The 26,744-nt window shown below is 44.4% G+C and overlaps 1 protein-coding gene across 3 annotated transcripts in view; it reads left to right on the forward strand.

The window, feature by feature from the left end:
- Nucleotides 1–26,347, forward strand: part of GC (GC vitamin D binding protein) — a 52,728-nt gene extending 26,381 nt beyond the window's left edge. The window contains exons 3-13 of one of the 3 annotated variants that reach the window (XM_087962729.1): nucleotides 2,089–2,221; nucleotides 3,695–3,906; nucleotides 7,391–7,523; nucleotides 9,080–9,174; nucleotides 9,994–10,123; nucleotides 11,660–11,862; nucleotides 13,434–13,566; nucleotides 17,537–17,634; nucleotides 18,856–18,997; nucleotides 22,210–22,307; nucleotides 23,915–26,347. In XM_087962729.1, the coding sequence (XP_087818855.1) occupies nucleotides 2,089–2,221; nucleotides 3,695–3,906; nucleotides 7,391–7,523; nucleotides 9,080–9,174; nucleotides 9,994–10,123; nucleotides 11,660–11,862; nucleotides 13,434–13,566; nucleotides 17,537–17,634; nucleotides 18,856–18,997; nucleotides 22,210–22,269 (1,339 nt within the window). In that variant the 3' untranslated portion in view covers nucleotides 22,270–22,307; nucleotides 23,915–26,347. Of the gene's footprint in view, nucleotides 1–2,088; nucleotides 2,222–3,694; nucleotides 3,907–7,390; nucleotides 7,524–9,079; nucleotides 9,175–9,993; nucleotides 10,124–11,659; nucleotides 11,863–13,433; nucleotides 13,567–17,536; nucleotides 17,635–18,855; nucleotides 18,998–22,209; nucleotides 22,308–23,907 lie in introns of all 3 variants that reach the window. The other 2 variants (XM_087962728.1, XM_087962730.1) reach the window with 2 other exon arrangements.
- Nucleotides 26,348–26,744: the final 397 nt, after the last annotated feature.

The following is a 26,744-nucleotide window of genomic DNA, read 5'->3' on the forward strand; positions in this document are numbered from 1 at the left end:
TAGCAGCTATGCGCACATGCACACTGGGCACAGGCTCCCTGGGGTCCTCTGCTTCACTGCTGCCAGACTCTGAAGGCTCCAGAGGCAGCACCCCACTCCCAAATGGTCCTGGCCCCATCTCTGCATTGGACGCAGGACCCTCATCCGAGTCCTCTCCAGAACTCCTCCCTGACTGGTCCTCATTCTTCCTCACTGTCCGATTCCGCTGCCATCTGCACCGGCTGCCGGCGAATCACAACAAAAGCTAGTTATGACCTTATTTTGAAGTTACAACAGCCCCCCACACACACACACATACTCATATCATGGTGGCAAACGGGCTCACCTTCATGGCTATTTTGCAGTCACATGACCATAATTTTTGATGGATTGTTTTGTCCAATTTCCTTGTTTCCCAGCAAAAATAAATGAAATACCCATTGCATAAAATAAATTCACAACATTCCTTTAACAACTGCTGCAAAAACAAGAAAGAAAGAAAGAAAATGCTGTAAAATGGAGTCCGGTCACATAAGCGACCCAATTTAACAATGATTTACAATCATAATTCCAGGCTCAATTATAGTCATTATAGTCAATTATAGTCATTATTTCCGCTATAATTATACTCTATAGCTATGGGACAAACAGTGTCTGCAAGATCCTAGACTGTATTGGCTTTTCAGGCCAGGGATACCCATAAGAAAAGAGTCCAAAAAGTTAAGATGGCTACAGCCTTGCAGTTAAAGGCAGTGGTGGGATTAAAAAATTTTTACTACTGGTTCTAGAAGAGCATGTTTTGTGTGCTATGTGTGCAGCATTCAAAAAGCACCCATTTTAAGCTTAAAAACTTTTCTTCTACCCAGAGGTGGTATTCAGCAGGTTCTGGCCGGTTCTGGAGAACTGGTAGTGGAAATTTTGAGTAGTTCAGAGAACTAGCAAATCCCACCTCTGACTGGCCCCACCAACCCCATCTATTCCCTGCCTCCCATTGAGTCCCAGCTGATCGGCTGGGTCTTCTTTGGTTGCCCTGCACAGGAGAACGGAGCTGGAAAGCAGGTGAGTGGGGTGAGGAGGGAAGGGGGATTTTGCAGTAACCTTCCCCTGCCACGCCCGCCAAGCCACGCTCACAGAACTGGTAGTAAAAAAATTTGGAATCCTACCACTGTTTCTATGTCAGCGCTGGTGAATAAAAGAGCTGAGGCGCAGCAACCCGTCCTGCTGCGCAAATCAGCTAAGCTGAAAAACACGGAAATATAGCTCAGGATAGGACAGGGGTGGGTGAGCAGAGCCAGCTGATCATCGGAGTTACCGGTTCAAAAAAAATGGTCCAAATCAGCAGCATCCCATCATGGTTAAAGGTCAACCCCTGAAGTGGGGGGTCCTTGGTGCTCTCTGAGCTTGGTTGTTTTCTTGCAGATGTTTCATTACCAAACTAGCTAACGTCATCAGTGCCAGGAGGGAGTGGGGTTTCTTGAAGAGGAGGAGGAGGAGGAAGAGGGGGAGGAAGAGGAAGAGGAGGAGGAAAAAGAGCATGGAGTCCTTGGTGCTGTCTGAGCTTGGTCGTTTTCTTGCAGATGTTTCATTACCCAACTAGTTAACATCCTCAGTGCCAGAAAGGAGTGTTGTTTGCTGTCAATTTATATTTTGGTCAGTGGCGGGATTCAAAAATTTTTTACTACCAGTTCTGTTGAATGATGGCTTGGTAGAAGATGGATAGAGGCAGGTGAGGAGCTGTGGTGGTAGCGTGGCAGAGTAGGAAAGTTAACTGGAAAATCCTCCATTTTCAAATTCTCACCCCACTCCTCCATCCCACTACCTGCTTTCCAGCTCCATTCTCCTGTGCAGAGCAACCAAAAAGACCCAGTCAATCACCTGGGACTCAGGAGGCGGAGAAGAGATGGGGTTGGCGGGGCCAGTCAGAGGTGGGATTTGCCAGTTCTCTGAACTGCTCAAAATTTCCGCTACCGGTTTTCCAGAACTGGTCAGAACCTGCTGAATGCCCACCTCTGTCTCCAAGACAGCCCAGCTGTAGCCCCCACAGCTGCAACAAGCAGATCTTTCAAATCAGGTGTCAAGTCACTTTTCTTTTTAACTTGGCTTTTGCAGATCAATCATCATAAACAGCAGGAAGTATTCTAATGCCACCTTTGAGCAAATCATCAGTCTCGTCAACGACATGCTAGACTTGGCCAAAAAATGTTGTGGTGCAGGAGCTGATCCAGACTGCTATGAAAACGAGGTAAATTTCAACACCAACACAAAGCAGATCCAGTCTTCCTCAGCCCGGAGGCGACTGGATAACAAGTACCAATAGAAAAGAATATATAGAATAGAATAGAATAGAATAGAATAGAATAGAATAGAATAGAATAGAATAGAATAGAATAGAGTAGAGTAGAGTAGAGTAGAGTAGAGTAGAGTAGAGCAGAGCAGAGCAGAGCAGAGCAGAGCAGAACAGAACAGAACAGAACAGAACAGAACAGAACAGAATAGAATAGAATAGAATAGAATAGAATAGAATAATAGAGTTGAAAGGGACCTTGGAGGTCTTCTAGTCCAACCCCCTGCCTAGGCATGAAACCCTGTGCCATTTTAGACAAATGGTTATCCAATCTCTTCTTAAAACCTCCAGTGTTGGAGCATTTACAACTTCAGGCTAGTTTGTGATCTTCCTTAAGATAGCTAGCTGGCTTCAATGGAAAAAGTGACGGGGAATTAAATGAAACTTTGCTGATAGAGAGTGGAATTGACCTTTTCCTCTTCCTCTCCAGAGAAAGTTGGGGGACTAAAGAAGAAAATCTGTAGCTCAGGGTTGAAATGAGTGGCCCTTGTTTCTCTCTCAGCGTTAATGTTGTTTTCTTGCAGAATTTCAATGCCCTGAACTAGATAACATCATCATAAAAAGGAATGAAGTTTGTAGAGGAGGAGGAGGAGGAGGAGGAGGAGGAGGAGGAGGAGGAGGAGGAGGAGGAGGAGGAGGAGGAGGAGGAGGAGGAGGAGGAGAAAGAAGAAGAGAGAAGGAGGAGGAGAAAAAGAGGAAGAGGAGGAGAAGATGAAGAGAAGAAGAAAGCAGTAGGAAGAGGAGGAGAAGAAGAGGAGGAAGAGGAGAGGAGAGGAGGAGGAGAGGAGGAGGAAGAAGATAGGAGGAGGAGGAGGAGAAGAAGAAGAGGAGCAGGAGGAGAAGGAGGAGGAATTGTGATCCTTAGAAATGATGCTGAGGACACATGGTCACAAACTGGCCAGTTCTGGTGGACTTGTGGAGGAGGAGGAGGAGGACTGTGGGATCCTTGGTGCTCTCTCAGCTTGGTGGTTTTCTTACAGACATTTCATTACCCAAATTAGGTAGTATCATTAATGCTACACGGGAGTGGGGTTTGCCCTCTGTTCATATACATGCAAACTTCACTCCCTTCTAGCATTGATGATGTTACCTCCTTGGGTCATGAAACATCTGCAAGAAAACAGCCAAGTTCAAAGAGCACCAAGGAAGCCTCAAAATTGGATGAGAGTAATATTGTCAGCATTCTAGAAAACCTCCACTCCAACAAATAACTCTGAGGCAGTCATCCTCTCAAAAGTGCTGTTTATAATATGGCTAATATGGCTTCCAAAGCTGAAAAAATAACATGCAACTCTTTCTCTCTCTGTCCCCTCTCTTCCGTGTCTTACTTTCCCACCAACCCTCACACGTACACATCCCACTCCACCAAAGTCTACTGCTTTCTCTGAAAAATCCTGCCGCCCAGATGCTCCTTTCCCAAGACACCCAGGGATAGCTGGATGCTGCACTCAACACGGCCTTGACCGAAAGCTGTGCCTGGCAGCCTTGAAACACCCTCCTAAGGAGTTCCCGACCTATGTGGAGCCATCCAACGAGGAAATATGTGACGCCCTCAAGAAGGACCCTCAGGGATTTGAAGAGAGGTGAGATGCAGAAAGTGTCAACCATCTTCATTTTGTCATGAATTTCCGCTTTTTCAAGAGGCAACTGGACTTTCTTTGCTTTTCCTTGAGGAGGTATCGCTTCTCATCCAAGAAGCTTCTTCAGTTCTGACTGAATGGTGGAGAATGGAAGGATTTATACTCCTTGCAGTCATCTCATCCTTAGTACTCTTTCTGAGAGTCGTTGAGGCCACTTGGAGGTTTCTCTACGTCCGTAAGGACAGCTTCCGTTCTTCACCATTCAGTCAGAACTGAAGAAGCTTCTTGGATGAGAAGTGAAATATCTTCAAGGAAAAACAAAGGAAGTGCAGTTGCCTTTTGAAAAAGCACTTTGGGGACAACCATGAACTAAATGACTGAGAATCTCCAGACAACTTCTGCACATGTTGCAAATTAGTCCCAGGCCAAGAAAGTTTAATCTGAAAGTGTTGGTGCTGTTAGTTGCAAAGTCGTGTCCGACCAGTGATGGGATTAAAAAAAAAAATTATTACCGGTTCCATGGGCATGGCTTGGTGGGTGTGGCAGGGGAAGGATAATGTAAAATCTCCATTCCATCCCCACACCAGGGGAATGTTACTACAAAATCTCCATTCCCTCCCCACCCCACTAACCTGCTTTCCAGCTCCGTTCTCCTGTGCAGGACAACCAAAGGAGACCCAGCCGATCAGGTGGGACTCAATGGGAGGCAGCGAATAGATGTGGGCGGGGCCAGTCAGAGGTGGGATTTGCCAATTCTCCGAACTACTCAAAATTTCCACTACCCGTTCTCCAGAACTGGTCAGAACCTGCTAAATACCACCTCTGTGTCCAACCCATTGAGACCCCATGGACAACATTCCTCCAGGCCTCCCTGTCCTCTACCATCCTCCGGAGTCCATTTAAGCTCACGCCTACTGCTTCAGTGACTCCATCCAGCCACCTCCTTCTCTGCCGTCCCCTTCTTCTTCTGCCCTAAACCGTTCCCAGCATTTGGCTCTTCTCCAGTGAGTCCTTCCTTCTCATTAGGTGGTATCTGAATATCCGAAGCTTGACTATCCCCATTCTTTCTGTGAGAAGAATGTATAAATTTATATAACTGTGTTGGAAATATTGTTTAGGGAATCACATGTTGAGTAATTCAGGTCTCCAAAAATGTTATTGATTTAACAGTCTCCAAATTCCTTAAAACTCATAACAAACATTAAAAAAAAAATAACTGAACACTTATTTCAGATTGTAAACACACACTGAAGCAAACACACAAACCTCAGTTAACACACTGTAAACATAATTATAACACTCTCCGTTCAAATGAAGAGACTCAATCCACATTGCTTGATTTAATCAACCCCATTTCCAGGATCAGCACATATACACACTCACACCTCTCAAGTTTCACTCTAAAATCAGAGCATACACACTTCCACACCCAAGACAACCTTCCCTATAAACAATGTCTCTGTACCCATTTTCTCTGCAGCTGCCCCTAAAGGCAAAACTCTTTGCTTTTGGGAATATATAATTCTCCTTTCTTCACGGCTGTCAGGATTTCATTTGTTGGAAGAAAAAAATCTAGGTTCAATTCCAAGCCAGGAATAAAATGGAGGCTGATTGAAAAGAAAGATTCTGTTCTTCGGTGAACAGAACCAAGACATACACAGTGTCCAGTTTTGGGACAGCTGACCAAATGGAGTTGAGAGTGGGTGGGTTTTATACCTTCTGGATTCCTATGGGGTCATGTAGGGGTCATGGCTGGCTCTATAGGCAAAGCGGGGAAAGCAAATCCTAGGTGTTTGCCTGAGCTAATCTTATCAACTTTGGCTTGTTGCTTCTCTGGAGTTTCTGTCTGACCCAGTCTTTCTGAATGGATTACCAAATCTGCATTTCTAAAAGCTGGCCTCCTCAGTTTCTGCTTGGGGCAGGGAGGCTGGTGTGGTCTCTGCCTTCCTTAAGATTTTCCCCCATTTCTGCTTCAGGGGAAATATTCTATACCGATTTTTTTAATATTCCCCCCAAAATATTTCATTCTCTAGGAGGGTGGGTGCTAACTTTCTACACATTTCTATTTATTCTTATGCAATCCCGGCTTGAATTGGAACCCCAAATTATTTTTTTTATTTATTTATTTTATAATTTGTCAGATGAAAACACAAATAACATAAAAATAAAACGACAGGGATGATAGGCACGTAAGTGCACATGCACGCCCCCTTTAGGGACCTCTTAAATATGAAGGGAGGTCCACAAAAGTCAATTTGTGACTAAAACTGTGGAAATTTGTAGCGGAGACAACTGAATCAGGCAGAGCCTTCCAGATTCTGACAATTCTATTACAAAAATCTGTATTTTTTACAATCAAGTTTAGAACAGTTTACGCTGAGTTTAAAACAGTTGTTTGCGCGCGTATTACTGCAATTAAAACAGGAAAAAAGTCATTTACAGGTAAAACATTACTACATACAATTTTGTATGCCATACCTAAGTCCTACCACAAGCGATGCAGTTCCAGGTTATCCAAACTAAGAATTTTGAGCCTTCTATTCTTCTGACATTACTTTTTCAGTCTGCTGTGTAGACCCGGGGCATGGCACAATGGCAACATAGTCAGATAAGCAACAAGAGTCCCTTTATTATATCCAACTTTGACCCCAATGTCCACGATACCTTCTGGCTGGAGAAAAACTCTCCCAGGAACAGCCTTTGATTGCAGAAAATTAAGTCCAAAATATGAGCAACACAAACTGTAACTTAAAGTCCAAACAAACCAAACTGAAGTAATTAGTTTGGCAGGGCAGGAGCAAGAATTTCAGACTTCAAAACTTACACAGTTGGGAAGACGGCAGTAACACAGATAAGCCACAACAATACAAGATAAAGTCACGTTTGCTCCCAGCAGCCTGCCACACGCAGCCTGCCTCTCTTATAAACTGTCTTCCCAGCTGTGGCTAATGAAGGGAATCAGGGCCCTTTCCTCCCCTGTAAGCCATGCAACCCACACTGCTCTCTTCTCCATTCCTCCCTGCGTGCCCTAGGATGAAGAGCCGGTGGGCCTGAGTCTTCCTCTGAATTCCCTCTCCTTTGTTCTATCTCTTCCCTGCTCTGCCCAGCCAGACTTTGCCCTTCCCCAACCTCCTCCACAGCCAACGGAGCTACACTCCCACCCCCTGTCAGCTGTCTGGCTTCCACCTCAGATTCAGACTCTGACAGGGGCATGACATCTGCCTGGAAATGGAATGATAAATAGAAGTGTCCCTGGGGCCAGATTTGCTTTACAACCAGGTTGCTAACTTAACAACTGCAGCAATTCATTGAACAACAGTGGCAAGAAAGATTGTGAAATGGAGCAAAGCTCACTTAGCAAATAGTCCCCTTAGCAACAGAAATCTTAGGCTCAATTGTTGTCATAAGTCAAGGACTACCTGTATTTATCGGTATTTAGTCTTCCATGCTACTCCTTTATCTTCTTTTTTTATGGCCTGTCTTCTAGGTTTTTGGTTGACTATTCCAGTGACTACAGCTACGCTCCTCTGCCAATCTTGCTGAACTCTACAATAAGTTATTTATCCATCATTAGAACCTGCTGTGCCAGCATACAAAGTAACATCTGCTTCTTGAAAGAGGTTGGTGCATTCTTCCCCCTGCTCTTATCAGCTGCCCAATAAACTGTAATCATCTCATCTCCATTCCGGCCTCCCGTTGCATTCGAAAACCTATGGTTAGATCTCCATCCTGTCAAATGATTTTTCTATGTATGCTCAGGTGATCACTTGGCCAAGAGTGTCAAGCTGATCAAAGGTGACCCAAACAATAGCATATTTTTAAATAGAGATAGATGATAGATAGATAAATAGATAAATAGATAAATATAGATGATAGAGAGATAGATAAATAGATAGATAGATAGATAGAGATAGATAGATAGATAGATAGATAGATAGATGATAGATGATAGAAAGATAGAAGATAGATAGATAGATAGATAGATAGATAGAGAGAGATTATAGGTAGATGATAGATAGATAGATATAGATAGCTGGATAGATAGAGAGATAGATAGATATAGTTAGATGATAGATAGATAGATAGATAGATAGATAGATAGATAGATAGATAGATAGATAGATAGATGGATGGATAGATAGATGAGAGAGATTATAGGTAATGATAAATGATAGATATAGATAGCTGGATAGATAGATAGATAGATAGATAGATAGATAGATAGATAGATAGATAGATAGATAGATAGATAGATAGATAGATAGATGATGCATGCATACCAGTGGTGAGATTCAAAAATTTTCACTACCGGTTCTGTGGGTGTGGCTTGGTGGGCATGACATGGCTTGGTAGGAGTGGCAGGGGAAGGTTACTGCAAAATCCCCATTCCCTCCCCATCCCACTAACCTGCTTTCCAGCTCTGTTGTCCCGTGCAGGGCAACAAAAGAAGATCCAGCCGATCAGCTGGGACTCAGGAGGCAGAGAATAGATGGGGGAGGAGCCAGTCAGAGGGGGTATTTGCCGGTTCTCCGAACCACTCAAACTTTCCGCTAACGGTTCTCCAGAACTGATCAGAAGCTGCTGAATACCACCTCTGATACATACATATATTAGAGATTATAGATAATGATAGATAAATGATAGATATACGAGAGAGAGAGAGAAAGAGAGAGAGAGAGAGAGAGAGAGAGAGAGAGAGAGAGATGATGATGATAAATTTAAGCAGGATATTCACCTCCCACTTGGAAGGTTGAGAGTTCAATCCTAAGTAGCAGCAGATGTTTCTCTCTCTGGATGCAAACAATATACAGTATATCTGCTGCAAACTCCATGTGGAAGGAAGGGCATCCAGCCAATAAAAATGCTCAGCTCCATCCAGCCACCCCAACTCTATCTCGAATTAAGGAATTACGGGGTCATAAAAAGGAATTTTTTTATTCTATCCACTGAATGCATTCTCTAAGATTTAGAGAATGTTTTAAGAAAGTCTGCTAATGGCCCCTCAGCTCTGTGCCTTAAATCAGGAATCTCAGATCAAAATCCCGTTTTTGCTTAAATGGAGTAAAAATGTACTGTTGGCCTACCAGGTTAGCTGACGCTCTATTGATTTGGAGGGAAGCGATTGCACATATCAAGTACATGTGTGATCTCTTTTTCAATTCCTTTTCTTCTGCAGAGGTTACGACACAAGCCTGTCCAAGCATTTACCCATCTATCAAACAAGGCCTGCGCCCTCGATGCCTTGCTTGGGAAAAATAAAACAAAAGTCAGGTAGAGTGGAAATCCTTTTGTCTCATATATCTATGCCAGGTCAGAATTTATTTATTTTGTATAGATTTACAGATAATCAGAGTTGGAAGGGGCCTTGTAGGTCATCTAGTCCAACCCCCCAGCCCAAGCAGGAGACCCTACACCATTTCTGACAAATGGCAGTCCAATCTCTTCTTGAAAGTCTCAAGTGATGAAGCTCCCACAACTTCTTTTCCATTAGTCGATTGTTCTCACTTTCAGGAAATTCCTCCTTATTTCCAGGTTAAATCTCTCCTTATCCAGTTTCCATCCATTATTCCTTGCTGGCCTTCAAGTGCTTTAGAAAATAGCTTGATCCCCTCCTCTCTGTGGCAGCCCCTCAAATATTGGAAGACTGCTATCCTGTCTCCCCTGGTCCTTCTCTTCCCTAGACTAGCCAAGCCCAGTTCCATTTTAGCAGATTAAATTCTCAGCTATACTCAAAGGTCTGTTAGAATTCAAGAATTACTTGCTTTTCTTTTCTCAGTATTGACTTCCAATTCATTGCCTAACAGTCTAAATGTCATATCAATTCAGCAGCCACAACAGTGCAGAGAACTACAAATAACTACCTCTACATTCTACTGCAGAGATGTCCAACCTTGGCAACTGGGTACTTCAATTCCCAGAATTCCCCAGCCAGTATTGGGGAATTCTGGGAATTGAAGCCTACAAGTCTTAAAGTTGCCAAGGTTGGTCACCTCTGTTCTACCACATCAAAAGGAAAGCCAGACATTTTTGAGGTGCTAATTCAACTCGTTAGCTAAATTCTCATTTTTCTTCCCTTCCCTAATGCTCTAGCTACTTAATAAAATTCACCCAGCAAACTCCAAGCCTGTCCTTTGACAATGCCATAGCTCTCGCTGGAGAAGCATCTGATATTCTTTCCAAATGCTGTACTAGTTTGGAAGAACGTTGTTTCCAGAATGAGGTGAGTGATCAGGAAAAGTAGATCTTATTTCTACAATTTGTAGAACTAGATGATGCAGCTTTTTCTGGACTTGACTTCCAGCAGGGCAGTAGTGAAGAGTAGGAGTAGTTATGGGGGCAGAAGAATCCTCTAACCATATCTGAAGATGTTATAATATCAGGTCTGCTCTAAGTTCTAACTTATAATGGTCAAGGCCTGGTCAACTTGTGTGGTTCACTTGCTATGCCCTAAGCTATCAACAGTCCTTGACATACGACCACAACTCAGGCCAAAGTTTCCATGGTTAAGGGATATAGCTGTAAAGTGAGTTTTTTTCCCCATTTTATAACCTTGTTGCCAGAGTTCTTAAATGAAGCACTGCAGTTGTGAAGTTAGAAACATGGGTTATTAGTGAAACTGGCTTCCCTGTTGACTCGGTGTCATGCCCCTGTCGGAGTCTGAATCTAAGGAGGAAGATAAACAGCTGACAGAGAGTGGGAGTGAGGCTCCGTTGGGTGTGGAGGAAACTGGGGAAGGGCAAAGTCCAGCTGGGCAGAGCAGGGAAGAGGTAGAACAAGGGAGAGGGAGTTCAGAGGAAGACCCAGGCCCACCCCCTCTTCAACCTAGGGCACGCAAGGAGGAATGGAGAAGAGAGCAACGTGGGTTGCGTGGCTTATGGGGGAAGAAAGGGCCCTGATTCCCTTCATTAGCCACAGCTGGGAGGAGAGTTTAAAAGAAATGCATGCTGAGTGCAGCAGCTGCTGGGAGCAAAAGTGGGTTAATCTTGCGTTGACTTTGTTTGTCTGTGTTCCTGGTGTCTTCCCAACCGTGTTATTGCCATGCCTTCACATCTGGAATTCTTGTTCCTGCCCTGCCAAACTAATTACCTCATTTTGCCTTGATTGGACTTATAGTTACAGTTTTTGTTGACCACGTTTTGGATTTGATTCTCTGCAGCCAAAGGCTGTTCCTGGGAGAGTTTTTCTCCAGCCAGAAGGTAACCAGGTCATTGGGGGCAAAGCTAATAAAGGAACTTTATAAAGGTGGGATTAGGAATGGATTTCCAGATGGAAAAAATGCAGACTACAGGAATCCTTTGCAAATGACCAGCTGTCTGCAAGGACTATAAATACTTCCATTCCCTATTATCATGTCAGAACTGAAGAAGCTTCTTGGATGAGAAGTGAAACATCTTCGGAAGAAAAAACAAGAAAGTCCAGTTGCCTCCTGAAAAAGCACCTTTTACATAATGGTCATACATAAGTGTAAAAAACAATCATACGCTGTTTTTTCGGTGCTGTTATAACCTCAGTCACTAAAAAAAAATGGCTATATGTCTACGACTACCTATATAGAAGACCGGAGGTGGGATCCTCTCACTTCCCAACAGAAATTTTGGCCTCTATTATGGTCGTAAATCAAGGGCAACCTATATTTTTATTATAAAAACAAACCAAAAGGAAACAGTTGATGGTTGAGTCATGATCCCTTCGGTCAAATGCTGTCAGTCCAGTTGTGTTGGTTGTATTGCAACGGCAATGCTCTCCTGTCTTCCAGCTCAAACTTCACATCGCCCACATCTGCAATACTGCCTGCAGTAGGAACGAAAGACTCCAAAGTTGTTGCAGTTCTAAAGATGACGTGAAAAAATACTTGTGCATTTACTTGCTCCCGTGGGATAGGCCTTCCCAAGACCCTCAGGCTCCCAGTTCAGTTGACGAAGGCGTTTGCAGAAAAGATGGCGAAGTAGACATATATCGGTAAGGGGGGGGTTGGCACCATTTTTCTCCTTCTCTGGGGGCAGGATTTGCATGCAGTGCTTTCCAACCACTTCATGGGGATGTGAAAAAGAAGGTCACTTGCTCTAGAACCCAGAAATGTATTTATTTCTTTAGATTTATACACCGTCTTCCCTTCTGGAGCTCAGGAGAACATACGTAGTTCTTATTCACTTCTTTCTCCAACATCAGTTGGGTGAAGTATGTTGGAGTGAAGGAGAGTATCTGGGCTACGGTCACTCAGGAATTTATTTATTTATTTATTTATTTATTTATGTATGTATTTATTTATTTATTTATTTATTTATTTATATTTTTGTCAATTACTTACAAGATAATAGGTATAAGTAAAAACATAGTTATGAATACATGGATACATATAAGAGAAATAAAAAAACAATAGGACAGGGACAGTAGGCATGTTGGTGCGCTTATGCACGCCCCCTACAGACCTCTTAGGAAAGGGGTGAGGTCAATAGTAGACAGTCTAAGGTTAAAATTTTTGGGGTTTGGGGAAGAAACCACAGAGTCAGGTAGAGTATTCCAGACCTTGACCACTCTGTTGCTGAAGTCGTATTTCCTGCAATCAAGTTTGGTGCGATTAACCTTGAGTTTGTATCTATTGTTTGCTCTTGTGTTGTTATGGTTGAGCTGAAGTATTCATTGACAGGTAAGTCATTGCAATGTATGATTTTATATACCATACTTAGATCAGACCGAAGACGGCGTAATTCAAGGTTTTCTAGGTCTAGAATTTCGAGTCTAGTGGCATAAGGTATTCTGCAAGAAGTAGAGGAGTGGAGAACTCTTCTTGTGAAATATTTCTGGACTTTCTCAGCTGTGTTAATATCAGATACGTAATGCGGGTTCCAGACTGATGAGCTGTATTCAAGTATTGGTCTAGCAAATGTTTTGTATGCTCTAGTTAGTAGTGTGATATTACCAGAGGAAAAAGCTACGTAGGATTAGGTTAACAACTCTTAACGCCTTTTTGGCATTTTTGAATTGGCCAGGATTAAGACCAAACTGGGTCTCCAAACTCATCACTACATCTCTTTGATCTTGCAAAGGCAACGTTATCCAGAGTGATCAATATTTGTCAGTATTCCCGGGGTTATTTTCAGGGGCGGGCTGCTGGGGGTTCTCAGGGATTCGGGAGAGCCCGTAGTTAAGATTCTGTGCAGTTCGAAGAAACCCCTCCCCTAAATCCCAGTCCTGGCTGGCCCCGCCCTTCCTCCCCTCCCCTCCCAGGAGTCCCCACGTGGCCCATTTTGGATGCAGGCAAGTGCAGGGCGTGGCCGGAGTCTCGCGCATGGGAGGGGGGGACGGTCCCTCCTAGCTTTTCGTTTCTTCATCCTCTCAGCTGATTGGCTTGTTAGGGTTGCGTGCGCGTTAGGGACGCATGCGCACGATCACCCACCGAACCGGTAGCGACTAAGGTAGGATCCCACTACTGAGAGGTATGTGTCATTGTTGAAGCTGTGGTGCTCAAGGCTGCAATGGACACCAAAGTTCCCCTTGTCTGCCATATTTTTTTTCCCCCTCTTTGGCAGTAATATTTATGACGTGGCCCGGATATACACCCGTGCTCCAGAGGCTCTTCTCATTACCTTGTATTCTGCCAACCAAGCTGCCGCCGCCGCTTGCTGTGGCCTACCAGATCCCAAAGCGTGTTTCACGGAGAAGGTAAAAACTCAGAATCTTCTCAGACGGTGTCGGGCAACAAAAGAAGGTCTGAAATAAACGGATGTATTTGCTAAACAGCCTATCGATGGGAATCTTCTCAACTAATGGTCAGCACCCCCTGCTTGGAGTTAGATGAAGGTCAGGGGAATTTGAGGAAGATTGTAGTTTTCTTAGGGCTAGGTAGGGATTCTAGGCTGATCCCACTTTTAACTCCACCCCTGGTTCTGTTACTCGTCTCCTACTGATGTAGATGTAGAGACAAAGTGGGAGGGAGGGAGGGAAGAGAGAGAGAGAGAAAGAGGTATAGGAAGATGGACAGAGAGAGATGAGAGAGAGAGAGAGAGAGAGAGAGAGAGAGAGAGAGAGAGAGAGAGAGAGACATGATAGAGAGAGAGGGATAGAGATAGAGATAGAGATATAGGGAAAGGAAGAGAGGGGAGCAAGAGAGGGAGAGAGATAGAAATAGAGATAAAGATAGAGGGAGAGGGAGAGACAGGATAGAGAGAGACAGGATAGAGAGAGACAGGATAGAGATAAAGATAGAGATATAGGGAAAGGAAGAGGGGGGAGCAAGAGAGGGAGAGAGATAGAAATAGAGATAAAGATAGAGGGAGAGATAGACATGATAGAGAGAGAGGGATTGGGATAGGGATAGGGAGAGAAATAGACAGACAGACAGACAGACAGACAGACAGACAGATGTGGGTGGGCGGGTGGGCAGGCAGTCAGGTAGGTAGGTAGGTAGAGATGAGAGAGGCAGAGTCAGGTGTGAGATCCACATCTGAAGGTGCAATTAAACTGATTTATTGCCAAAACCTATGGAGTGAAATAAAGGTCAACATAACTCAAGGGAGGTTGGACTTAGTTTTCTTGTGGCTATGCAAGGATTCTCGGCTGATCGCTCTTTTAACTCTGCCCCAGGTTCTGCCACTCTTTCTCCTAGAGAGGATGGGTGCCCATGGGTGAGATGCTACCTTCAGGGAAGCAGGACATATTTTGTTCCCACTTCTGACATCCTTAGAAATTTCCCGAAGAAATCTCTATGTCAACTGCTGGAATCAGACCAGATCAGATTTATATCTCACAGGTCATGCAACCTAGGATTGCATTGGCTTTTTGGGCTGCTGCCGCACACTGCTGGCTCATCTTTAAGTAGTTGTCCACTAGGGCTCCAAGATCTTTCTCACAGTACCGTATTTATCGGCGTATAACACGCACTTTTTTTCCCCCTGAAAATAGGGGCAAATGATGTATGCGTGTTATACGCCGATATAATGTTAAGAAGCCTTCGGTGAATGCTGCTGGGATGGGGATCAAGGACACAAATGAAAGAAGGGGAGGGAGGAAGCAAACCGAAGCCTGTCCTTCTCTCTGGGTCAGCTCTCTCAGTCGCTCTCTCGCTCCTCCACCAGCACAGGAAGAAACTGCTTCAAAGAAGCGGGGGCTTTTCCTGTCGCCGCAGCTTCCCTGAAGCGCCCGTTTCTCCCCACCCCCACCCCGTCCGCCCGCCCGCCCGCCCGCAGTGCTCCGTTCTGCCTGCCTGCCTGCCTTCGTTAATGGTTGAATCGGAACAGCTTCGGCTGAGTAAAAGGCGAATAGTTATTATTCTCAGCAAGCTGCTCCCAAACAACCAGAAACTAAGACAGGCAGGCAGAATTTTTTTAATTTTTTTTTCCTGAAATTTCCCTCTTAAAATGAAGATGCGTGTTATACGCCTGTGCGTGTTATACGCCGATAAATCACGGTAACTGCTATTGAGCCAATTTTTCACCTAGTCCAGTGTTGGCTCACCTTTTCATCGTCGCATGCCGAAAGTGCGCACTTGCGTGCATGTGCATGCAGACACGTGCCTGCACCCATAATGCAATGCACATGCATGCTCTCCCCGCCCCTGCACATACTCCCCCATGCTCCCACACACACCCTGTGCATGCACACGTGACACCCCTGCGCTCCCCCCACCCCTTACACACGCATGCGTGTCTCCCACATGTGCCCCGCCCCCACGCATGTGCAGCAGATACCCGACAATCAGCTGGCTGGTGGGGGGTGCATGTTACGAACTTAGCTAACTTAGCTAATAGTTTTACTTCAACAGCAAGCTCGTAATCCTGCACTTTTGATTGGCCCGCGAATAGCGAGTCGTGATTGGTCGTTTCTGGCTGATCTGATTGGCTGACAGCGGGTCGCCTCTGATTGGACGCTTCTTAGAGAGGTAAACTCAAATATAAAAGAGCTGCTGCTGCCCAAGTATTTCGCTCTGTTCTGAAGTCACTAATAAAGAGTTGAAGTCACAGTTCAGTGCCTCGTCTCCGTTCCTTGCGCCCATGCTCAGGACTTAACAGTGCACACACCTGCGCAGTGGAGCAGAGCTGGGGTGACGGCTCACGTGCCGGCAGAGGTGGCTCTGCGTGCTACTTCTGGAACGCGTGCCATAGGTTCACCATCCTGGACCTAGTCTGTACCTATACAGATCGTATCATTCTAGTGCAGGGGTGTCAAACTCAAGGCCCGTGGGCTGGATCCAGCCCACAGGGTGCTTAGATCTGGCCTGTGGGGGACGCCCTGAAAACAGTGAAGGACCGGCCCGTGGTGCCTCTGCCACAAAAAGGGAGCTCGGGGGGGTCATGCGTGGCTCCGTTTTCAGCCACAATGACGTCCGGTAGCCTTCTGCCAGCAAAAACAAAGCTCACACGCTGGCAGGAGGCCATTGTGACCGAAAATAACGTGGAGCTGTCACGAGTGACGTGGAGCTGTCACGAGTGACGTGGAGCTTGCCATGTCCATCCTGGCCAGCCCCCCCTCTGCCCCCACCGAGGTCAAACACAACCCTGATGCGTCCCTCAATGAAATTGAGTTTGACACCCCTGCTCTAGTGGATTTGATATGGATGTTGCCCTGATCATCATCTCTTCAGTTTCTTTCCCAGAATTCATAGCTTGTTTACCTGGTAGTCCTCAACTTACGACAATAACAGCCCCCCCCCCAAAAAAAATGACTTATGGCCGTTTTTCAAACTTACGGCCACTGTAGCATCTCTACCATCATATGATCAAAATCCAGACGCTTGGCAACTGACTCATATTTATGACAGTTGCAGAGTCCCTGGGTCATGGGATCCCCTTTTGCGACCTTCCGACGAGCAAAGTCAATGGCGGGGAGCCAAATTCATTTAACGACCGTGTTACTAACATAAGAACTGCAGGGGTTCACTTAACAATTGTGCAAGAAAAGTAATAAAGTGGGAGGGAAACACGCTTAACCACTGTCTGGCTTAGCAACAGAAACGTTGGGCTCAACTGTGGTCGCAAGTTGGGGACTACCTATATTGGGGGCACTTTGCTGGAATACTATATAACCATGATGGCAAACCTATGGTACGCGTGCCATAGGTGGCATGGAGAGCCATTTGTACAGGCACGCGAGGCCCAGCCAAACTTACATGCACTGCGCAGGAGCGTGCCTCCCAGCTGATTTTGGGCCCATTTGAGGCCGTTCTTCCCCTCCCGGAGGCTCGAGGAAAGCCTCTGCAGCCTTGGGAGGCCAAAAAACAGGCCTTCTGGAAATACCGGAAGTGACGAAACGGGCCCATTTTCAGCCTCCCGAGGCTCCAGAGGCTTCCTTCAAGCCTCCGGGAGGGCGAAAATGGTCTCCCTCAGGCTCCAGAGTCCCTCCAGAGGCTGAAAACAGGCACATCTGGAAATTCCCGAAGGCCCGTTTTTCGGCCTCCCGAGGCTGCGGAGGCTTCCCTCGAGCCTCCAGGAGGGCGAAAAAGGGCTCAAACGGGCCGAAAATCATGTGCAGTGCAGGTAAGGGGGCAGGGTGGGGGTGTTGCGCGTGCATGCGCAGGGGGGGCAGGGCGCATTGCATTGTGGGTGTCGGAACACCACAACAAAAAGGTTCGCCATCGCTGCTATGTGATATGGCAATATTCTTCATTAATGCAATGATACTTTTTTCTGAATTCTAGGCTTCAAAAACAATAGCCCCATTGCACGCTTTGATTGAAAAAGGAAATGAGATTTGTGGGGAATATACAGATCATACCCATGTGGAATTCCTCAAGAGGTAAAATTTCCACAATATTTGCATGGAAATTTGTATTTTATACTGCTTTAGAGGTTGGCTATCTGACTAATAATCATTTTCTCAAACAAATCAACTGAAATGGATGGTTTCAATTTTCAATCAGATAAGATGCGTTTGATTAAGCAGATTGACAGCTCTGCACTTTTTTTACCCCTGGGATTCCATATAAGGAATTATAAATTGCTTTCTTGCTTATTCTTATTTGTTTTTCAGGCAGAAGAACATTTCAATGTGCTTCCTTAGTTATAAGGTCCCCGTAGAGATATGGGAATTCCTCTTTAAAATGCCAATTGCAGAAATTTGGGTTATTTGGTCCAAAAAAAAGAAAAAGTGTCCATATTTTAATCTTGGTTTCACTGCTCAGCCTCCACCTGCCTTAGTTTTATGCCCTCTGGGTAGATTGGAATAAAAGTACCATAGTCCTCAACTTACAAGCAGAATTGAGCCCAACATTTCTGTTGTTAAGTGAAAAGTTAAGTGAGTTTTGCTCTGAGGCCATGTCATCCCTGTTTGCGACTTTCTGACAAGCAATGAGAGGGAAGAGAAAAAGAGAGGGAGGGAGAAAGAAGGAAGGAAAGAAAGAAAAAGAGAGGGAGGAAGAAAAGAGGAAGAAAGGGAGGGAGGTTGTATGAGGGAAGGGAAAAGAGGGGAAAAAGAGAGGGAGGGAGGGAGGAAGAGGAAAGAAGGAAGGAAGGCAGGCAGGAAGGAAGGAAAAATGAGGGAAGGGAGGGAAGAAGAAGGAAGGAAGGAAAAATGAGGAGAGGGAGGGAGGAAGAAGGAAGGAAAAATGAGGGAAGGGAGGGAGGAAGAAGGAAGGAAGGAAAAAGAGAAGGAGGAAGAGGAAGAAAAAGGAAGAAAGGGAGGGAGGGGGAAGGAAGGAAGGAAGGAAGGAAGGAAGGAAGGAAGGAAGGAAGGAAGGAAGGAAGGAAGGAAGGAAGGAAGGAATATAGGTAGTCCTTGACTTACAACAGTTCATTCAGTGACCTATTTAAAACGAGGCAAAACTCACTTAACAACGGTCTCACTTAGCATAAGAGCCTTTGGGTTCGGCTGTGGTTTTATGCTGAGGTCTACCTGTACTATATTTTCTTGCACCTGAATATATGAAATCAGATCTTGGCTACAGTATTTCTGAGGAATCTTGTGTTTTCTTACCTTAAAAAGTGGGGTTTAGTAACATCTTCCTGTTTCAAATTGCAGGCTTAAAGCAAATGCATTAACCCTGTTTCCCCCTGGTACTTTGGATGCTGAAAATCAGGCCTCTGCTCTGGTGGAACAAAGGACTAGTTACGTAACCAAGTGCTGTCATCTGAATGCACCTCCAACGTATTGTGGAATACAGGTAAGGTTCCAGCTCACAACTCTGTAAAGATTCTCAGCCCTCCAGGTCATGGTTGTCCCAAAAGTGCTTCCTTTTCAGGAGGCAACTGGACTTTCTGGTTTTTTTTCTTTGAAGACGTTTTGCTTCTCATCTAAGAAGCTTCTTCAGCTCTGACTGGAGGGTGGGGAATGGAAGGATTTATATTCCTTGCAGACAGCTGGTCATTTGCATCCTTTTAGAGGGTCGTTGGGGCCACTTGGAGGTTTATCTCTGTCCTCAGGGGTTTTGTTGTTTTGTTTTTTGTTGTTTAGGGTGGGTTACTAATGGAACATATAGTTTAATGACTCTTTCAAGTTCAAGCAAGAAGGCGTTATAATGTTCTTCTGTAGTGTTACAGAACACAATGTGCCAATCAAGAGATGATAAGTCGGCAGCTAAGAGTTCATAATTGGCTTTTTTTTTTTAAATTGTATTTTGGAGCTCCATCATTATGATCTTCTTTTACAGGATGTAAATTTAGACAAAAGTCAATCATGCTATGGTCACTGTTTGAAAATGGTTCCCGTATTTCTGGCCATAAATTGAGTTTGAGCTGTTGCAGAAGATGAGATCGAGGCAGTTGTTTAGTCTGGTGTTGTTATATACTAATTGATCCAGTACTAATTGTATAGGATTGAATGAATGGGTTCAGATGTACATTTATTTAGTGTCCAATTTATAAAAGGTAAGTTGAGGTCACCAAGGAAAATAAGAAGGTGTGGGCAAGAGGCAGCCCATGTCAGTAGTGAAGTTAACACCTGAGTGGTGCTCCTGGTTCCTGTAGTCTGCATTTCTTTTTCCCTCTGGAAATCCATTCCTACTCCCACACCATTCAAAGAGAGTTCATCAAAGACTTTTAGTTAGAAAATTTGGGGTGAACCCCCTTTGAATGGTTTGGGAGTAGGAATGGATTTCCAGAAGGGAAAAAATTGCAGACTACAGGAACCATTTGCACTACCAACCCTGATGACACAGATAAACCTCCAAGTGGCCTCAACGACCCTCTAAAAGGATGCAAATGACCAGCTGTCTGCAAGAAGTATAAATCCTTCCATTCCTCACCATCCAGTCAAAGCTGAAGAAGCTTCTTGGATGAGAAGTGAGTTGTCTTCAAAAGAGGGGAAAAAACAATGAAGTCCAATTGCCTCCTGAAAAAGCACTTTTGGGACCTCTGAGTTCACAAGCACTCCTTTTAGCAAAAGAGTGTTTTAAATCATGAGAGCTGGTACACTCTTCCAAACAAAGAACACCACTGTACCTCAAATTCCACACCTGACTGTTCGCCATAACTTATTCAAGTTATGCAAGACCGAGTGACAAATTTCTGATCTGTCTTCTATGCTCTGCATGTTTGGGGAACTTAGCAATAGCGTTTAGACTTTTAGATACTACCTCGTAATAATGGTTTACACCACAACATTCTCGGAGGGGGGGGGGTTTAAAATGTCAGTATTATTTGCATTTTATCCCCCAATAATCTGGGTTCTCATTTCACCAACCTCGGAAGGATGGAAGGCGGAGTCAACCTTGAGCCTCATCGGGATCAAACTCCAGTCTGTGGGTAGAGTTTGCCTGCAATACTACATTTTAACCATTGTGCCACTACTATGGGTTCTTGTTCCATCCTTAAATAATTGGGAAAATCTAAAAGCCTGACTCGGCAATTAAAATTCCAAAAAACATTCTCCTTGTGGGCACTGCAGGAGTTCTTCTGGATAAAAGCACAAAATCAGAGAAAAAGCGAGGACTCTGCAGTCTGAAATTATAGGTTGCCTACCTTTGACTTAAACCATAATATGGTTTATTTAATTTAGTGTTCTTATTCTTCAAATTGTAATTGCTCAAACTACAGTTTAGGGCTTCTACAATTGTGTGAACCCTGTTAATAAAAAAGGTTGATTAAATCAGCCATGGAATAAACCATTGTCCATAGCACAACAGTGTACCAAGTGAATCGGAGTCACCATCATTTATTTATTTATTTATGTTGTCAGGTGATTATAAGATAACAGGTATAAGTATAAACATAGTTATGAATACATGAAATGGATACATATAAGAAAAAAAAAAACCAGTAGGCCATGGACGGTAGGCACATTTGGTGTGCTGATCGCCTTCCTAAAGCTCTTAGGAAAGGGTCACTAGTAGAAGGACTCTGCAGTCTGAAATTATAGGTTGCCTTCCTTTGACTTACTAGGTTTTCTAGGTCTAGAATTTCAAGTCTGGTGGCGTAAGGTATTCTGCAATGAGTAGAGGAGTGAAGAACTCTTCTTGTGAAATATTTCTGGACTTTCTCAACTGTGTTAATATCAGATACATAATGCGGGTTCCACACTGATGAGCTGTATTCAAGTATTGGTCTAGCAAATGTTTTGTATGCTCTAGTTAGTAGTGTGATATTGCCGGAGAAAAAGCTACACAGGATTTGACAGGTGTTAGTTAATTGGGATATATTGGCAGATCAAATTAATATATGGATTGGAGACTAGACTAGGAAGTCAGAAAAACATCTAAGAATAAGCTGTGTTTGTGTGTATAAGACTTGTTCTCAGGGCTGGTCTGCTGGGGGTTCGCAAGGGTTCAGGGGATCCTCTAACTAAGATTTTGTGCAGTTCGGAGAACCCCCAAATCCCACCCCTGGCTGGCCCCCACCTCCCCTCCCCTCCCCTCTCAGGAATCCCCATGTGGCCCATTTTGGATGCCAGGCAAGTGCAGGGCCTGCACGGAGGTTCGGGGAGGGTGAAAAACAGGCCTCTTGGAAGTTCAGGAAGGCCGGAAATGGGCCCGTTTCTGGCTTCCAGAGAGCCTCCGGAGCTCAGGAAGGCCGTTTTCGCCCTCCTGGAGGCTCGAGCAAAGCCTCCGGAGCCCGGGGTGGGCAAAAACACCCCTCGCCGTGGTGCAGGAGGCCGACTAGGCCACACCCACCATGGTCACGCCCACTCAGCAACCGGGCAGAGAACCCTTTGCTAAAAATTTTGAAGCCCACCCCTGCCTGTTCTGCTTAGAGAATATCCATCACATAAAACCTTGTTTTTCTACACAATTGATGAGTCAAGTTTAGCTGGGTGATACCAGATTGAGTAGAGAATGGGACCATTGTGAGAATCTTTTACCCCAAAAATATACACTAAAGATTTGAAAGCTGTAATTGAACGAATCCATCGAAGTGTTCTTGTTGTTGTTCTTGTTTTCAGGTCAAAGATCCAGCCGCTACCATTTGTTTCCTAGCGGACTGCATAGAAAACGAATCCTGAGGACATTCTTTTTTTAAAAAAAAAAAATACTCAGGTAGGTGAGACACTAGAAAAAGGCTGAGGCTGGGCACACCGAACATGATAAAATCTTAATATTGTTAAAGAAAACACAAGTGATTTTTAATATCTTAGGATAGTATTGAGATCATATGAAGGTTTAGTACTGCTTTGGTAAGGTCTCGCTTGGAAGACCGCATCCAGTTTTGTTCACCACATTATAAAGAAGATGCTGAGATTCTAGAAAGAGTGCAGAGAAAAGCAACAAAGACTGGAAACTAAACCATATGAGGAACAGTTGTGGGAATTGGGTATGGCCAGTCTAACAAAGAGAAAGACTAGGGGTGACATGATAGCAGAGTTCCACTATCTGAGAGGCTGTCAAAAGAAAAGAGAGGGTCAAGCTATTTTCCAAAGCACCCAAAGTGATTTTGGCCCCCATTTTGTGGCCGGTTTCTCCAAGGCAACCGAGGGCAGGTCAAGAAGCAGTAGGTGGAAACTCATCAAAGATAGATCTAATCTAGAATTAAGGAGAAATTTATTGTCAGTGGGAACAATTAAGGAGTGGAACATCTTTCCTTCAAAGTTTAGGTTCTCCATCAGTGGAGGTTTTTAAGAAGGGATTAAACAACCATTTGTCCCGGAGGTATACAGTCACCTGCTTGAGAAGGGGGTTGGACTAGAACAGGGGTCTCTAACCTTGGCAACTTTAAGCCTGGAGGACTTCAACTCCCAGAATTCCCCAGCCAGCTTTGCTGGCTGGGGGATTCTGGGAGTTGAAGTCTTCCAGGCTTAAAGTTGCCATGGTTGGAGACCCCTGGACTGCAAGACTCTGTTAGTCTGTATTCTGTATTCTCAACTGTAATGTGGCTTACCATTATGGGAACAGGTTCCGACAATGGCTGAGCTATCATAATGCAATGAAGTCCAAACTACCCAACTCCATTTTTTTTGCCTAGACTAATGATTGTGTGAATCCAGCTGGCCATTATATTCTCTGCTACACCCCATTCAGGATTCAATAAATGTTTTTTTTTATATATATAATGTCTTTATCATATTTGAACCTCAAACATTAAAATACAAACTAAGCTAAAAGGGAAAGGGAATACAGTAACAAAAAATAAATAAACATAAGTAACCCAAAAAATTATACATGAAACCAATTTATAAGAAAACCACTCACCTAAGTGGTATCTATTTATCTATTCACATTTGTATGCTTTCAAACTGCTAGGTGAGCAGGAATTTGGGCAAGGAAAGGGAGCTCACCCCATAATGTGGCACTTGGGTCTCGAACCCAGACTGTCAGCTTTCCAGATGGCAAGCTCAGGGTCTTTAACCACTGAGCCATCGTGCCCCCAATAACCCTGGTAACTGTTGTGATTTATTAGTAAGCATATGCTCCATTGATAACATTTCAAAATTTGCGTGGAGGCCTGATTCGTAGAACTGAATTCCCCTTCCTTTATAACATTCTTCTAAGAATGGTGGGGGCAGAAATTCCATACCAAAGAAATACGTAACTTTTGACATTCAGGAATACTTTTCTGTACACATAGTCGTTTTCATTTTATGTTATATTCCTCCATCATCCCATGGTTAATTTTTCCCTCCATCTTTTTTTCATCTCTATCCCAGAAAGAAGAAGGAATTGAAATAAAGTGATACAAGGGAAAAATCATAAAGTCCAGAATCATTTCTCAAATGTTTGTCCAACATTTTGCAAGCTGGAATACAGTCCTAGAAAAATGTCCATTATGTCATTGCAAAATGCTTCTTGTTTCAGCCTGCAGGTGGCAGGGTTACACCATCTATCAAATAGTATGACCTTCTATCCTGACTCTTGCATTCTCTGTGTTTCTGGAAGATACAAAGAAAAAAAATGAAGGGGCCTTGGTGTTCTTTGGGCTTGGTTGTTTTCTTCAGACATTTCATTACTCAAGCTAGGTAACAACAGCTGGTGATGTTACCTAGTTTGGGTAATTAAACATCTGTAAGAAAACAACCAAGCTCAGAGAGCACCAAGGACTTCACAATCTTCCTCCACCTCTTCCTCTCTCAAATCCCATTCCCATCTAGCACTAATAATGTTCACCTAGTTTGGTAATGAAATGTCTGCAAGAAAACAACTAAGCTCAGAGAGTACCAAGGACTTCACAGTCGTCGTCCTCTTCCTCCTCTTCTTCTTCCTTGTCTTCTTCCTCCTCCTCCTCCTCTTCTTCCTCTTCTCCTCCTCCTCCTCTTCCCCCTCCTCTCCGCAAATTCCACTCCCATCAAGCACTGATGACATCACCTAGTTTGGTAATGAAATGTCTGCAACAAAACAACCAAATTCAGAGAGCACCAAAGGACCCCACAGTCGTCATCGTCCTCCTCCTCCTCTTCCTCCTCTTCCTCTTCCTCTTCTTCTCCTCCTCCTCCTCTCCACAAACACCATTCCCTTTTAGCACTGATGACATCACCTAGTTTGGTAATGAAACGTCTGCAACAAAACAACCAAATTCAGAAAGCACCGAGGACCCCTCATTTCAACCCTGAGCTACAAATATTCTCCTTCATAGAAGAAATAAAGTATTCTGCCCTCTGATGCCCACCCAGATGTGCTTGGATGTACCAGCCAACATAATCTCCCTACAGCTTATTTTACGGTGCTTAAAGGATGAGGGGGGAAGCAAGTCAAACTTTTGAAGAATTCACTTTGTTTTGGGACTGTATAGTGAGATACCCATCTGAGATAGCAACATTGTCACCTGTTCCTGCTCCTAAGTAGTTTGAATGTTAGCTTGAATACCGTGCTTAGAATAAAAAACTGTTTTAAGCTCCAGACCCAGGACAATATGGTGCTGTTTTAAACCTGATGAAAACGGGAAGAAAAAGAAGGTTGGAGGTATGAAATGATGGCTCAACTATGCTAGGATTGCAAAACACAGGAACATGGCAACGAGACACCTTCTCATCTCTGACTGCAAGATCTCTTGTGCCACCACTGCAGGCTCAATGCACCTTCATGTGGTTTACTAAGAATTTGGCATCTTTTGGGGTCCTGTGAATGACCAATGTTTGACAGAGGTCTGCAAGAAACAGAGCCTTTCTAAGGATGGTGTGATAACCCAATTCCAATTGTGGCAGTTGAAGGAGGGTTGGGATTCTACCGGTTCGCACCTATTCTCTAGAACCGGTTGTTAACATTCTAAGCAGTTCGGAGAACCGGTTGTTAGAAGAAATTACTGGCCTAATCCTGTAAGGAAGGCAGGAAGGAAACGTTCTGGTGTTGCTTACAGAAACTGCCTTTCCTTTAACCCTTATTACGTTCTTGGAAGGACTAGATTTCCTGTCTTAGGAACTTCTCTAGAGTTATTTTCCCCTTCTTTGCTGGTACTTTGCTTGTGTGGAGTGACCATTCAAAGTTACAATGGCTCTGAAAAAAGGGACTTACGGCCATTTTTCACACTTATGACTGTTGCAGCATCCCCACAGTCCTGAAAGGCCAGGCGAGGAGATGCGTGCCTCGATGTGAGTGATATTGAGTTGGCCACGCCCAGCCAATAACATGACCACCAAGCCACGTCCACCCAGTCACATGACCACCAAGGCACGCCCGCCAACTAAGCCATGCCCACAGAACCAGTTGTTAAAAAATTTGAATCCCACCCCTGAGTTGAAGTCCACATATCTTCAAGCTGTCAAGATTGAGAAGCATTGATTTAGATCAATGAACCAAGGTTGCTTGCAGGTCAAAAGTATCAAGAAAAAGTGGGGACTTCCGGTTTGAAAGGCTTCGGCGGCGGTAGGAATCCGCGATCGTGCACGGTTCCTGCTGCGCTCGCCACTGGCGTGCCCCCGATCCAGCTGGATTTGGGGGTTAATAGTCACCCTGTAGAGGTGACTGAAGAAGAAAAAGTGGGCAGGACTTTGATCAGATAAGGGGCGTGCATAAGTGCATCATCGTACCTCCCGTCCCTATCCTATTGTCCCCATTTAATCACACCTATTTCCTGTATTCTTACTCATGTTTATACTTATACCTATTATTTTGTAAGCGATTGACAAATCAAATCAAATAAATAAATCATATCCACCCACTTCACTTCTTTGATACACACATACACGCATACACCCCAAAGCCACCTATAATAAACATAGCATAATCTGAAGGTTCTTCTGGATTCACGACACCTGCTCAAGGAGCCAGGTGGTAGTTGTGGCTAAGAGGGCCTTTGCACAAGTACAAGGTTGTGCATCAGTGATGGCCTTTCCTGGACCAACAAGCCCTGGCCCACAGTCACCCACCCCCTACTCATCGGAAGCAGGACCCTCATCCGAGTCCTCTCCAGAACTCATCCCTGACTGCTCCCCATTCTTCCTCACTGTCCGATTCTGCTGCCATCTGCACCGGCTGCCGGCGAATCACAACAAAAGCTAGTTATGACCCCATTTTGAAGTTACAACAGCCCCCCACACACACACACATACTC

The sequence above is a fragment of the Notechis scutatus genome, chromosome 4, assembly GCF_049901735.1.
Source record: "Notechis scutatus isolate UNSWTSFEM ecotype Mainland chromosome 4, rNotScu1.2, whole genome shotgun sequence".
Lineage (NCBI taxonomy): Eukaryota > Metazoa > Chordata > Lepidosauria > Squamata > Elapidae > Notechis > Notechis scutatus.